Source organism: Neltuma alba, unplaced genomic scaffold, assembly GCF_004799145.2.
Source record: "Neltuma alba isolate B1F8T4 unplaced genomic scaffold, ASM479914v2 tig00002427_pilon, whole genome shotgun sequence".
Lineage (NCBI taxonomy): Eukaryota > Viridiplantae > Streptophyta > Magnoliopsida > Fabales > Fabaceae > Neltuma > Neltuma alba.
Window position 1 is genome coordinate 15,847 of NW_021632858.1, and position 14,626 is coordinate 30,472.

At 36.1% G+C, this 14,626-nt stretch overlaps 2 protein-coding genes and 1 pseudogene across 2 annotated transcripts; all 3 read left to right on the forward strand.

Moving 5' to 3' along the window:
- Positions 1-1,062: 1,062 nt before the first annotated feature.
- LOC114727116 (nardilysin-like) lies at positions 1,063-2,648 on the forward strand (annotated as a pseudogene).
- Positions 2,649-6,839: 4,191 nt separating this feature from the next.
- LOC114727198 (F-box/kelch-repeat protein At3g23880-like) lies at positions 6,840-8,281 on the forward strand. The gene has a single exon (XM_028913909.1). It carries the CDS (start codon positions 6,854-6,856, stop codon positions 8,081-8,083), a length of 1,230 nt encoding a protein of 409 aa, XP_028769742.1. The 5' UTR covers positions 6,840-6,853; the 3' UTR covers positions 8,084-8,281.
- A 1,454-nt stretch (positions 8,282-9,735) lies between these two features.
- Positions 9,736-14,309, forward strand: LOC114727095 (transcription factor bHLH140-like). Its single transcript, XM_028913827.1, has 6 exons — positions 9,736-9,822; positions 9,950-10,059; positions 10,879-11,840; positions 12,194-12,770; positions 12,862-13,032; positions 13,790-14,309. Exons 1-6 carry the CDS (start codon positions 9,792-9,794, stop codon positions 14,123-14,125), a joined length of 2,187 nt encoding a protein of 728 aa, XP_028769660.1. The 5' UTR covers positions 9,736-9,791; the 3' UTR covers positions 14,126-14,309.
- The last annotated feature ends 317 nt before the right edge of the window (positions 14,310-14,626 follow it).

Here is a 14,626-nt window from a genome sequence, read left to right on the forward strand (position 1 = left end):
AGTACTCTTTAATGATTTTTTTCAAACCCAATTTTAATTTTTACCTTTCATTTTGATTGGGAAACTATGAGAATCCAAAATTCTTTTAACTTGAGGCATATCAGAAGGAATTATATACGCATCTTAATTAATCCATTGCCAGTTGGGATAATTCATATTTAATTCATATGTTGGATTTAAAATATTTGTAATGGAATTTTTACAAAAGAGAACATTCAACAAATATTAGGTGGGATTTTTTAATTAATCATTTATTTAAGAATTCAGTTGTGAACAGAGCACAATAACATCTTACCTAATAACAAGAGGCTATACGGTGTTGTTAAGTCAAAGAGGTAGTCTGAAAAATTTATTCTAGATTGATAAATTTGATAATTGAATAAAATAAACATGTAAGGTGATATTCAAATTCGATATTTCATATTAATATAATTTGTTTGACTTGAGCTGATAATTAATCAAGACTCTACTTGGCTACTTGTTTAGCTACTTCTGTTAAGGACCGTCAACATATAATCCCAAATAAATTTAAATTAATAAAATAAAAATGTTATGGGTAATTTTTAAATAAAATCCATATCTCTATGTAGGAATATAAATATGATGGAATTATTAGATTCTTTTCGCCCTAGCATTATTATTATTATTATAATATATATGATAATAGATCGATTACTATTATACTACATATATTAACAAATAATCCTCCATCTTCCAATTCTAATTCTCTAAGACGATAAGATTTAATAAATCCATAATATTTCTTTCCACACACACAAAAAAAAAAAAGACTCATACTATTTCTCGATAAAAATATGATTATTGATATATTCGAAACAACCTAATATAATTTTTTTTTCTCTGGGGTGAATTCTTTAAATTTAAATATTTAGATATTTAGTTTAAAATTTAAAAAATGTACGAAGAAGTTATGATAGGCGGCGTATAAGTAGCCGAGACCATCGAAGCAGAGGCGCGACAAGGTTCCTTGCTGGCTTGCTGCCTCTGAACACTTACTCTAAACTCCTCTCCCTTTGACTTCCCTGACGAAGAAAAAAACCAATGGCAATTGGTGGCCCTACGTTCTCATCCGACGACATCGTAAATAAGTCTCCTAATGATAAGCGTTTGTACAGAATTGTGGAGCTCGAAAACGGGCTTCGTGCTTTGCTAGTTCATGATCCTGAGATTTACCCCGACGGCCCTCGCAGAGCCGTCCGAAAAGGTAAAAAGGCTGCTTGGCAGACTAAAAAGGCGGCGGCGGCAATGTGTGTGGGAATAGGTAGCTTCTCTGATCCATTAGAGGCTCAGGGACTAGCACATCTTTTAGAACACATGCTCTTCATGGGGAGTGATGAATTTCCAGATGAAAATGAGTATAATAGTTATTTGCAACTTGCATGGTGGCTCACCTAATGCACACACAGAAACTGAGCACACCTGTTATCACTTTGAAGTGAAGCCTGAGTTTCTCAACGGTGCGGTGCCTTGAAAAGATTTTCTCAGTTCTTTATTTCACCTTTACTAAAAATGGAGGCTATGGATCGAGAAGTACTTACGATAGATTCAGAATTCAACCGGGTTGTACAAAGTGATGTTTACCGACTTCAACAAGTTCGATGCCACACTAGTGTACCTGATCACATTTTTAACGGTTCTTTCCGGGGAATAACAAGAGTCTGGTTGATGCAATGGAAAATTGTATCAATTTGCGGGAACAAATATTGACATTATACACGGATTATTACCACGGTGGACTAATGAAACTTGTTGTTATTGGTGGAGAGTCTTTGAATGTTCTTGACAGCTGGGTTGTGGAATTGTTTGGTGCTGTCAAAAAAAAGTCACCAAGCAAAGCCAGAATATAGGATAGAAGGTCCTATTTGGAAAGCTGGTAAAGTACACTGGTTAGAAGCCGTTGAAGATGTTCACATCCTTGACTTGTCATGGACATTACCATGTCTACGCCAAGAGTATCTGAAGAAACCAGAAGAATATTTTGCTGATCTCCTTGGGCATGAGGGTAAAGGAAGCTTGCTTTCCTTTTTCAAGTCTAGAGGATGGGTTACTTATCTGAGTGCTGGTATTGACGGTAAAGGAATGCACCGCTCATCCATAACTTATATTTTTGTCATGACCATACATCTCACAGACTCTGGTATGGAGAAGATTTTTGATATAATTGGTCTTGTCTATGTAGCCCACAATTAACGTACCGCGTTTTTGGGTTTTGTTTCTGCGTTCAGTCATCTGAGCACAACCCAATTTATTTGCAAGAGAGAATTGATAACTTCATAGATGGCCTGGAACAATTGTTGGAAGGGCTTGATGGTGATTCCTTTGAGAATTACCGAAGTGGGTTAATGGCAAAGCTGCTGGAAAAAGATCCCTCACTCATGGATGAACTTTGTAATAAGATTGTTGATAAAAGGAAGGAAGCACAAGAACTAAGAAGCATAAACCAGAAAGAAGTGGTTGAGTGGTACAAGAAGTATTTTAAGCAGTCATCGCCCAATTGTCGGAGACTTGTTACTCGTGTATGGGGTTGCAACACAGACATGAAAGATGCTGAAACAATATCCAAAACTGTACAGGTCATTGCAGACCCAGAAGCCTTTAAGATATCTTCCAAGTTCTATCCTAGTTAGTGTCTATTGTTGTTGTTGTTATCTTTTTGGGCCAACGTCGTGCCTCTCAACTTAAAACCTGAAAATTCCTTGTACATTGGTATAGCCTTATGATAACTTTTCTGTTAAAAAAATATATGATGGACTTCAATATGTTAGCGAGTGACCTGGAGAATCGCATTAACCTCTGCCGGACTTGGATTCTCTCCACTTCCTTCCCATCTTCTTCCCCTCCACTACCCTTCTTTTCTCTTCACAACCATTGGATTAAAATTCCAATGGTCCAGATTTAACATCTTATAAAAATAATATTATTAAAAAAATAAATAAATAAATTTAAACTGTTAAAATCTGGTTTGAACAGTTTACAATTGTAATAAAAAAAATTAAAAAAAAATTTGCTCTATAATAACAGTCTGTAGTTATGAACTGTTCAGATTAGATTTTAACAGTTTAAATGTATTTATCTATTTTTTATCATAATATTTATCTTTATAAAATGTTATAAAATATTAAATCTGGACCATTGAAGTTTTGATCCAATGGTTGTGAAGAGAAAAAGATGATAGTGGAGGGGAAGAGGATGGGAAGGGTAGTAGAGATAATCTGATTCCAACCTCTGCCATATATTAGTACTTCGTGCAAATGCTTAATGCTTTTTGGGACATGTTTGTTTGACTTACCCTAGACTTGTTTGGGATAGCGTTCAAAAACATTTATAAACACATTTCACGTAAGTCAAGATAAAATTTCTCACATAGTTATCTCATCTTTCATAAATCCTGACTGAAAAACTATTTATAAGTTATTCCAAACAGGTCGTCTAATTGTGTCCTACTACATGGAATCACATTTTAATCTCACTACATCCATTGGGAAATCCAAAATTCTGTTCATAGGAGTTGGAATATTTGTTGTCTTTATACTCCTCCGGTCCTAATATAGGACCCAATTGTTGAGTTGGTTTTGGTCCTAAATATAAGACTCATTTCTCATATTTATCAATTTTCTCTAAATTACCCCTATGGATACTCCCTCAACCATAATCAAATAGAAGAGGGAGATGGGGTATTAAGAAAGATGATTATGATGTTTTAGAAAAAATGTGTCACTTTTCTTATAATTAACTAATTTACCTAACTTCCTTAATTTAATCAAATTAGTTAAATGGGTCTTATATTAAGGACCGGAGGAGTATTTTTTTTGTTAAGGAATCAAAATAAAGAAACGGAACTTTTTAATTGTTAAGTGAAAAATAGTCAAAAGATTAAATTCTAGATCGATAAATTTGGCAATTGAATAAAATAAATGTGAGGGGATATTCAAATCCCACGCGGATATGGCTGTTCTCTTTTAGTGATTTGCTGGTTAACAGGGAGAAAAAACGTAATCACTGGTAATTATACATAATGTTGTTGGCTTTTCCCCCTGTAATGAAGTAATTCAGTTACAAAAAATAGATGGGTCGTTTTTTATCAATTAATATTGCTGCGGAAAAAGGACAGGCATATATTATACACGCACGTCATAATTTATTAACTGATATTTATTATTTCATATCAATATAATTTATTTGCTCTGAAGCTCAATTATTTGAGCTGATATTCATGGCTCCTACTTGTCTGGATAATTCCGCTAATAGTAACTCTCAAATGGTTATTTCAAAATAAAAGTACACTTTAAGTTTTTAAAATAAAAATTTATGGGTAATTTTTAAATGAAAAAAATCCATATATCAAATATATATATTAATAAACAGAAAATCATCTCCCCCCTTCTAATTCTCTAAGACGATTGAATGAGATAATATTTAATAAATTCATACTATTTCTCCATAAAATGTGATTCTCGATCCCAGGATTGATATTCAAAGCAAGCTTATTTATTTATTTAAAAATTCAACCACATCTCTGGGTCAGTCCTGTCTCCTGTGTTATTTTTTGTTTTAAAATTAACTCCTCATGTTCTTCCTATTTGAACCTCCCAGAATATTTGAACGGCTAATCATGTTTCAATCCTCATGATCTTCTCCCCCGAGTTTACTGTGAGTATTCTTTCTTTCGCTGAAGCATGTCTGACTATTTTCCTCGAGATGTTTGGGACAACATTCTTCAGAGACTGCCAATAAAATCAATAGTAACATGCATGTCTGTTTGTAAATTCTGGAAATCTCTAATCACTGATCATGACTTCGCATCTTACCATCTCAAACGAACCCTTCAAGCCAATGACAGTGATGGGGGGTCTCTTCTTATTAAGCTATGTACTCCAATGAAGGAGAGTTATAATATTGAGTGGGGCGAGGACTTTCATCTCGACATGTATTACTCACTGATCAGCTCAGATAATCATCATCAGAAAAGTAAGCATCATAATCTCTCAGTTCTGAAATTCCCACTCTCTTTATTTATGCACTCGTTTGAGTAGACATCGTACATTGGTTGGCTCTTGCAGTGGTCTGATATGTCTTGCTGACTTACTTCGAGATCGTAGTGTTGAAGTTCTCATTTGCAACCCATCTATTCGACGATATGTCATTCTTCCTACATCCGAAATCTGTGCAAGCGATTACATAAGGCCTCCCTGTCTTTTGGGGTTCGGTTATGATTCTAAGAACAAGGACTTCAAGGTAGTTAAAATTATGGGATCTGGGTACGACAATAAGATAATTGTTCCTCGAGCTGAGGTTTTCTCTCTTGCTTCCTCTTCTTTTTCTTGGAGAAACATAATTACTTGTGGAGTTACTCGTGGATTTCTCATTGATGAAGAAACATCCCAGATGTTTAGGAATGGCGCAATACACTGGGTTATGAAGCGTACAAGTAACAATTCTGACTATTTTATCTTATCATTTGATGTGACTAAAGAGACATTTAGGGAACTGAGTCTAGGACCTTGTTTGAAGGAGACACCTTCCGCAGTGACTATTTTGGCAGGACCATTAGATTCACTTGCTATCTCTATTTGTTATTCAAAGTCTGAGAAGACCTTTTTTAGTATCTGGGTGATGAAAAAATATGCTGTTATGGAACCATGGAATGAAATATATTGTTTTGATTCGAGACATTATGGGGATATATCAGGGGTATCAGCCCTTTGGAGCGAAACTGATGGAGGGATGGTTTTATTGATTCCAGGAAAAATTCTGTGACGGATTGGGAAAATGGGAAAAACCAGAATAGTTCTGTTGGATCTTATGCAGATTTGTTTTTGATAAACAAAGAACATGGTATTTGTCCTTACTAGAGGCAATGTGATACCTGAAAACAAGCAGCCGAAGAATACTCAAAATCATGCTTCATGGAGTTACTGCAAAAATCATAATCCTATCTAGTTCTCTGAAACATTTGTTTTGCGTTTATGGACATTGCTCGATCGCCAAGAAATTTCAATGTTAATATTGGCTTGCATTTGTGATCAGGAAACCAAAAACCAATTTTTTTCATGTGTACTTCTGGGAGCTTACTTACTTCTCACAAAACTTTTCTGATTTTGATCGTGATGTAATTTCTTAGCAGAGAAACAAGTCAATTATGGCATACTACTATTGTCCCAATATGCTTCTTTTGAGTACAGGAAGGAGCTCATGAGTCCGACGATATAAATGGAGCATGATAGATCAGTATTCAGTAGATCCAATGTTGCAATTGAGTCAAGATATATAATTGGACTATGCAAATATCAGAGACTCCATATTTTCCTTTTCCTTTATTGTCAAATAACTAATGAAGATCATCTTTTAATCCTTAACCAACCAAAAGTTACAATTATTGTACTTGTTTTCCCACTTGCTGAAGATATATTTGAAAAAGCGTTTAATAATATTCTTGAAATTATAAACTGGGCTTTAGTTAGTGGTATTGTTTGTGCTCTTGTGGGCTGTGGGCATGGGCGTAGAAATATCTTTTTCCCCTTAAAAGCTTAGCAGACAAAGAAGTGAAAAAAGTACACTATTACGCTGGCGCCCATACATTGGCCCTCCTTCAAATAATAATTAAAAAAATCCCCAAAAATAAAAAATCATCAGCCCACAGTAATGAATTTTGTGGATATGATCGAAGAGGCAATAGAATCCAAAATATAATCAAATCATATCAATCAATTAGAGATTAATCATGGCGAATTTGGTTAACGTCAATCATCGCATATTTCGTCAACGTCAATAACAATGAATTTGGTCATAAAAAATACCGCCTAGACAAAAGGGTTAAGGCAATTCTGGAGAAATGGACACACGTGTTCATATGCGTAGAAGACAATCGCGTTATTTGCAAGCTGAAGCGATGGCTGGCGATTTGCCTCCAGAAATTATGGTGGAAATTCTTCAGAGACTACCACCAAAATCTCTGGTAAGATTCAGGGCTGTTTGCAAAACTTGGAATTCCCTCATCACAAATCCTTCCTTCATATCTGATCACCTCAACCGTACCGCCCAACCCAGAAACGGTAACAATTTCCTCCTCCTCCAAATTGATCGTCCATCTAGCGGACAGCCCAGCACGCACACAAATGATTATCAGGAATTTTACTCATTCTACTCATATAATCAACTAGCTAACAGCTTTTCTTCTGATAGATTCTCATTCACTCCTCGATTTCGATTGTACGGTTATTCTACTGTGGTTGGCACTTGCAATGGGCTTGTATGTTTTGCTCAACATTCGATCATTTATTTCACTACTCTCATCATTTGGAACCCTTCCCTTCGAAAATACGTGAATCTTCGTAGACCAATCATACCCCGCAGCGGCCACATTCATGAACACCGGCAATATCGGGTACTTTATGGTTTTGGTTTTGATTCTATGAACATGGATTACAAAGTAGTTAGACTTGTGACCCTAAACAATGAACGGGATAATCCTCAAGTTGAGCTATACTCTCTTGCTTCTGCTTCTTGGAGAAGCATTAGTGTTAGAGTTCCTCTGTTTTTCCTTCCTGCTCATCTAAGGAGGACAACCCAAATGTTTGTAAATGGTGCATTGCATTGGGTTGTTAGTCGTAAGTACGGTGATCAAGTTCAGAATTTTATTTTATCATTTGATGTGGTTCAAGAGACGTTTGGAGAATTGATGTTACCGAGACAATTGAATGAATCTCCTTTGATCCTATCTATTTTGGAAGGAGGGCATTTGCTTGCTGTGCTTCATACTTATTCAAAAAAGAACATGAAATTTTTTAGCATCTGGGTGATGAAAGAATATGGTATAGTGGAGTCATGGACGGAGGTGCTGCGTCGTGATTTAAACCGCTATGGAGGCATAATGACTGTATTAGGTCTTACTGGTAATGGAAAAGTGGTGCTGAGACTTTGTAGTGGAGCTATAGTTTTACTGGATCCGGTGGATGATTTGGTGAAGTCTTTGGGAGTTCAAGAATATTTTCATGCTTTTGCAGGACCTTATGCAGAGAGTCTGTTTTTCATAAACAAAAAAACTGATGTTTTCTCGTACTAGGAATTGTTGAAAAAGACATGTAAGGAAGGCGAGGTTTGCCAAATGGATTGATCAGCTTTGCTAACTGCATTCTTTCCGTGGGGAGTGTTTGATTGTAGCAATCATGATGGTTGTACTCAATGTTCAGTTGTGGTGATATTATGATGTAATCAATGCTCATAGCATTTTGTAGTAAAAATGTTCGATTTGTTTTCTGTATTTTTTTTTTCTGGGCTAATTTGAATGCCCACCCCACCCCAGACCCAACCAAAAAAAGCATTTTTATTTTTGTGGTATCTAAAATAATGCTCAAGTTCTTATGATGGGCAACTTATTTAAGACAATGTAAAGTCCCGCAGCTGCAGCTGTCTTCAGTAGAGTAGTTGTAAGGAATCTCCCAACCCATTTTCTATCTTAGCTCTTGTGGCTTGTCTTTATACAGAAAGCCTTGCGAAGCAGAGCATGATTAAGGTAAAGAAAGCTGAGAGGAGTGTTTCTTTGAAAATCAAGACTGCATACTTCTTTTACAAGGACAGTTTTCAGATTTGGTTCTTTTTATGGTGTTAGACAAGTGTATTTTGCCTCCTTAAACTGACAATATGATATGATCTCATTTATCCATCGTCTAAAACCCTGTGGACCGGGTTAAAAATTAGATGAAATTTTAATTATAATTTATAAAGAATTGATAAAGAAACTTGCAGCAACCTAATAACAGTTAAAACTAACCTGATAAAAAAGCTACAAAAATCTAACTAAAAATAAGATGAAATAATAGGAACATCTAGATTAATGGTACGTTTTGAAACAAAACATATACCTAATCAATACTCTGGGCATTGATTAGGTATGTGCGTGCTTATTTTCTTTTGTTTTTTTTAAACCAGCAATCAATATGGGCACCCATTCATATATAATTGCCCAAAACTATATAGTTCAGTGTAACTCTTCCTGTGCTGAGAAAAAAAATGTAATTCTTCCTGCATATAATATTTTTATATTGTTAAGCAGTCACGTTTCAAAAACTTCTGTATGAAGGATAACATATACTACCTTCGGTCCTAATTATAAGACCCAGTTGACTAATTTGAGGAGATTAAGGAAGTAAGTTAAGTTAGTTATTTGTAACAAATAAATGTTGTCATTCCTAAAATATCCTTGCTAATTAAGTGTGTTAGTTAGAACTATCATTATTAGAAGGACTATCTTGAGAAAAAATGCATAAATATAAGAGACAAAATGGATTGGGGTCTTATAATTAGGACCAAACTAAAAGTCAAACGGGGTCTTATATTAAGGACATTAGGTAGTATGATATATGAATATTAATATATTCCAGGACTTTCCCAATATTCAAAATAAATATATATTCTCGAATTTATATTATTATTGTGATCGTGATTACTCGTTTGAGGTTATTTTAGTTAAGAAAATATGCATTTAAATGTAAAAATACTTTTCTTGGTAACATCAATAGTTTTTCAGAAGTTATGCTAGGTCTGGATTAATGGCTAGAGTTATAGCTTATGTGTTCGCCGAAAAAGAAGTTATAGCTTATTAGCTTATGCAATAAATTCTATATAATTATTTTTTAAAAATTTAAAATTTTTTACGAGACAATGTGAAAAATACGACTCAGCATCTGTATTTTCGGCTTTCAGGCTCGCTTTCCATATGCAAGGAAAGCTCCAACATCTTCTTTGGCCGAAAGAAAGACGGGAACTTGAAGATGGACGTCGACGAAACTTCTAAACCCAAAGGTATGGTATCAGAAATCGAACCATATGTTATCATCTACGTTTTCTAATTTGTCGATGAATCGAAAAACTAAACCCTCTCGTCAATGAAGAATGTAATGGTGTATTTTGATCTTGCAACTTGTGACAGAGGAAAAGCTCTTATTGGTCATGTTAGTGGGAGCACCAGGAAGCGGCAAGTCCACTTTCTGCGAAGAAGTTATGCGTTCTTCTACTCGTGCTTGGGTTCGTGTTTGCCAGGTTGAGTTGCTTCTCCCCACTGATATATTTTAAAATCTCTTTTTGAGGTTTGATTTCAGCATTCAACATTTTGTTTTCTTTGATGGCGTGTTCTAACTAAGAAGGAAACGTAATGTATTTAGCCGAGTTTTACCTTTTTGTCTTTGAAATTTGCTTGAGCATCAGTTCTGGGTGGCATTACTGTTTTAGCTTGGCTTGATAGTTTGAATGACGGCTCTCGTTATGCCATTTATATGTTCTTTTTGATTGTCATATACCGTGCACATTGTCAAATTTGAAATAGCCCAGTCAATTTTTGTATATCTTTTAAGTGCCAATTCTTGTTTGCTTGAGGGATTGAGCTATCTGGAGATTCCTGGATTCACTTGTTTAGAAACGAATTTCAATCTCGTTTCGTGGAAAGTAATTAGATGTCTTCAATTGTTACTTTTATTTCTTTTAGTCGGTCGTTTTGGGGTTGCACTGTTATTACTTGAAAAGTTACGAATGGGAAATTTCTTTGTGCTAATCAAAGTTTTTTTTCGAAGCATTTGTGATAACGTCCGCTTCTTTCAGCTTCCTTTGCTTTACGTGGTATTGATTTTCTGTCTAAATTAGATTAAAGTGGGTAATTAACTTGATCTAGGGAAAAAATTGGAAGATATTTTTTTTTTTGTTGCTTTGCATAACTTATTCATGGTTAAGGAGCTTCTGCTCAACTCTCCCCAACCCCAAAAAAGGAAAATAAAAACCCTCCTTTACTAGAAGTGGCACATCAACAATGGCTTTTGAACATTCCGTAACAATGCTTATCCTGTCCTGTCTTTCCCCTTGCTTTAGGATGCCATTGGAAATGGAAAAGCAGGAAATAAAGCTCAATGTCTAAGCTGTGCTGCTGGAGCATTGAAGGATGGAAAGAATGTGTTTATTGACAGGTGCAATCTTGATAGAGAACAGCGTTCAGGATTCACAGAGCTTGGTGGACCCCAAATAGATGTGCATGCTGTTGTGCTTGATCTTCCTGCAAAGCTTTGTATTTCTCGATCTGTCAAACGAACTGGGCATGAAGGAAATTTACAGGGTGGAAAAGCTGCTGCAGTGGTGAATAGAATGCTTCAAAAGAAAGAGTTGCCTTCGTTAAGTGAAGGGTTTAACCGGATAACATTTTGTCAGACTGAGAGTGATGTCAAAGTGGCTATTAACACGTACAGCACACTTGGGCCACTGGATAAGCTTCCACATGGATGTTTTGGACAGAAAAGTAAAGATTCCAAAGTTCAAGTGGATATAATGAAGTTCTTTAAAAAGGATGAGGTTCCAATTGTTGCTGAGTCTAGAGGGAATAGTGGTGGAAATTTTACTTCTCAAAATAATGAGATGATAGATCCCTGCCGTAAAGATATGGAAAAAGTTTCATCAAATTCAGATAAAGCCAACTTAGAGTCAGTGAATTTAGAAAATATCTCAGTTGGTTCCTCTGTTTCTAATGTTGATCATGCTTTCATGGATGATCCTCCCACTCTGGCATTTCCATCTATTTCAACATCTGATTTCCAATTTGACCATCAGAAGGCAGCTGAGATTATTGTAGAGAAAGTCGCAGAGTTCTCAAATAAGCTTGCGAATGCTAGATTTGTTTTAGTTGACTTGACTCATGGTTCAAAGATTCTGTCATTAGTTAAAGCCAAAGCTGCTCAAAAGAACTTAGACCCCAGAAAGTTTTTTACCCATGTTGGGGATATTACTTGCCTCAAGTCCACGGGAGGCTTGCACTGTGCTGTGATAGCTAATGCTGCCAACTGGTAATTTTCTATAATTTCATTATATGTAGCAATCTAATTGCAATTAGGACTTGTGATTAATCTATACAGCCGAATAGGAAAAGTCATGAACATTTGAGAAGACACCATAATCCTTCCCACGTCACATTTGTATGTCAATTTGTCTTCAATTATTGTTTTTCTATGTCAGTTGCTAATTTGCCTTGGTTTTATTTATTTGTTCCTAGTTGTCTCATTTGACATCATGGTTCCTGTTTGATTAGAATCTGATTAACGAAGATTTTCACATAGCCCACCGGTCATTGTAGCATTTGTGTCACCTAGCGCATTAGGGGCATTCACAAGTCATCTAAACCTGTCAATTTTAATTGCAGGCGATTGAAACCTGGAGGTGGAGGGGTCAATGCTGCAATTTTCAAGGCTGCAGGTCCTATCTTGGTGTCTGCAACCAAAGAACGAGCACAATTGCTCTTGCCTGGGCATGCTGTTGCTGTCCCTCTACCATCATCTTCTCCTTTGTTTACTAGGGAGGGAGTAACCCATGTAATACATGTTCTTGGGCCAAATATGAATCCACAAAGGCCAGATTGTCTCAATAATGACTACAATAAAGGCTGCAAGATTCTAAGGGAGGCTTACACTTCACTATTTGAAGCTTTTGCATCAATCCTGAGGACTGGGACAGAGCAAAAGAGCAAGAGAGATGTTGATCATGGATTTGAAAAAAGCAAGAAATACAAGGGAAGTCAGGATGATGTTGAAGGGAACGGAGCTGGTACCAAGGTTGTGAACATAGATCCAAGTAATAAAAAAAATGATGGCAGCTTGAATAAGACATGGGGATCATGGGCTCAAGCTCTTCATCAAATAGCTATGCGTCCTGAGGAGCATAAGAATGAATTGCTTGAAATATCCGAAGATGTAGTTGTGCTGAATGACCTGTATCCTAAGGTTGACCTTACCCTTTTCCCTACCCAGCGCTTATTTCATTTCATGCTTGTCTTTGCAGTGGTAACAATCAGAATTTCCTTGTGTTTTGCAGGCACAGAAGCATGTTTTGGTGTTGGCAAGAACTAGAGGCCTCGATTGCCTGGCTGATGTTCAAAATGACCATCTTCACTTGCTAAAGAGGATGCATTCTGTGGGTCTAAAGTGGGCCGAGAAGTTCTTGCATGAGAATGCTTCACTAGTTTTTCGTCTTGGATATCACTCGGTATGCAGTGCGTTTGTTTATGAATGGTTGCTTCCCCTTCTCTTTCTCTTAACAAGAAAAGAAAATAAATATTTGATGGGTATTCAACTGGGACTGGAAACTCTCCCCACAAGCTAATTGTTGAGGTGAGAGAATAAATCTAATTAAATATGTCATTTGAGCGTTTCATACTATTAAATGTGCAACTTAGGCATCACATACTCTCCGAAAGTCTCCATAACTATCCTACTTTTATTTAGTTTAAGGGTTGAACTGATTGTTTTTTCAAACCATGAAAGTAGAATGTGGGTGGATGACATGCATGCTTTTCAAGTTTCAATGCAAAGCCAAGCCACACATACCTAAAACCTTTCTTCCTTGGACTCAAAGTAAGATATGGTTGGGATGGTTCAGCATATTGTTAAAGCAATAATTTAGAAAATGATCTAGTTGATTACATTTTATTGTTCAGAAGGAAATTCAGTTATTGTTGTTATTATTAAAAGTGTTGTTGCCTTTAGATGTATTATGGGATTGAATTGGTGTATATGGCTTATCTTTGGTTCTCTGCAAATGTGATCTTGGTATCTTATTCAAAGAAAAAGGAAAACAGTTCTGTTGCTTTATAAAAGCGCGTCTATGATGAATATGTTTGTAATGTTTCGTTCAAGATTCTAGGTGCATGGTGGCCAAGCCTTTGCGCGGCATGAGGAACTCAATTTTGTTTGTAGAGCATATTCATATATGCTAAACATTCAGGACAATTCCTCTTTTGCAGGCTCCATCAATGCGACAACTTCATTTACATGTTATTAGCCAGGACTTTGACTCAAAACATTTGAAGAACAAGAAGCACTGGAACTCGTTCAACACTGATTTCTTTCGTGACTCAGTAGATGTAATTGATGAGGTCTCTAATCATGGGAAAGCAACCTTGAGAGATGATGACAAGTTGCTGTCCATGGAGTTGAGGTGTCATAGATGTAGAAGTGCACACCCTAACATTCCCAGGTTGAAATCTCATATTAGCAATTGCCAAGCTTCCTTTCCTTCTTGGTTGCTTCAAAACGGTCGTTTGATTCGTGCACAAGATGAAGTTAACATCAGTTCATAACATTTCCCGAGTTTTTGTATATACCTGCTGACAGGACACTGGCTCCTTTTTTTTTTTTTGGGGGCCCTTTTTTCTGGGGTTATAGCTTAGAAGAGAAGGAAAATTGACTATATGAATGTCTGTGCAAATTCCTGTCATCTCACACATCAATCCTTAACTTTAAAAAAGGGATCTTGTTACCAAAGATGGTTCTAAAATAAAAGTAGTTTAAAAATGTATTCCTCGGAAACAATGTGCTGTGGCAGGAGGGAACGACTTTTCACGCACGTACAAAAATCTTCCATTCGATTTGTTCGTTGGACCTTGAATTTCATTACATGGAGCCTCCGTTTGGCTTTATTGTAATGTTGGCAAAGCTTGTTGCGAAAATTTGTGCAATTTTATTACTCTCTGAGTTCCAAGTGATGACTGTAATATGATGTTCCTGGAAATGTCAACACATGAACTTGCGATAAATAGGACTTGTTCTGAAAGCTTTTTTAAATTATCTTTTAGCCATCA

Coding starts and splice junctions, on each gene's coding strand:
- LOC114727198 (XM_028913909.1), top strand. CDS start 6,854: ATGGACACACGTGTTCATATGCGTAGAAGACAATCGCGTTATTTGCAA.
- LOC114727095 (XM_028913827.1), top strand. CDS start 9,792: ATGGACGTCGACGAAACTTCTAAACCCAAAG. Junction 9,823..9,949: donor CGAAACTTCTAAACCCAAAG/GTATGGTATCAG, acceptor AACTTGTGACAG/AGGAAAAGCTCTTATTGGTC. Junction 13,033..13,789: donor TTCGTCTTGGATATCACTCG/GTATGCAGTGCG, acceptor CCTCTTTTGCAG/GCTCCATCAATGCGACAACT.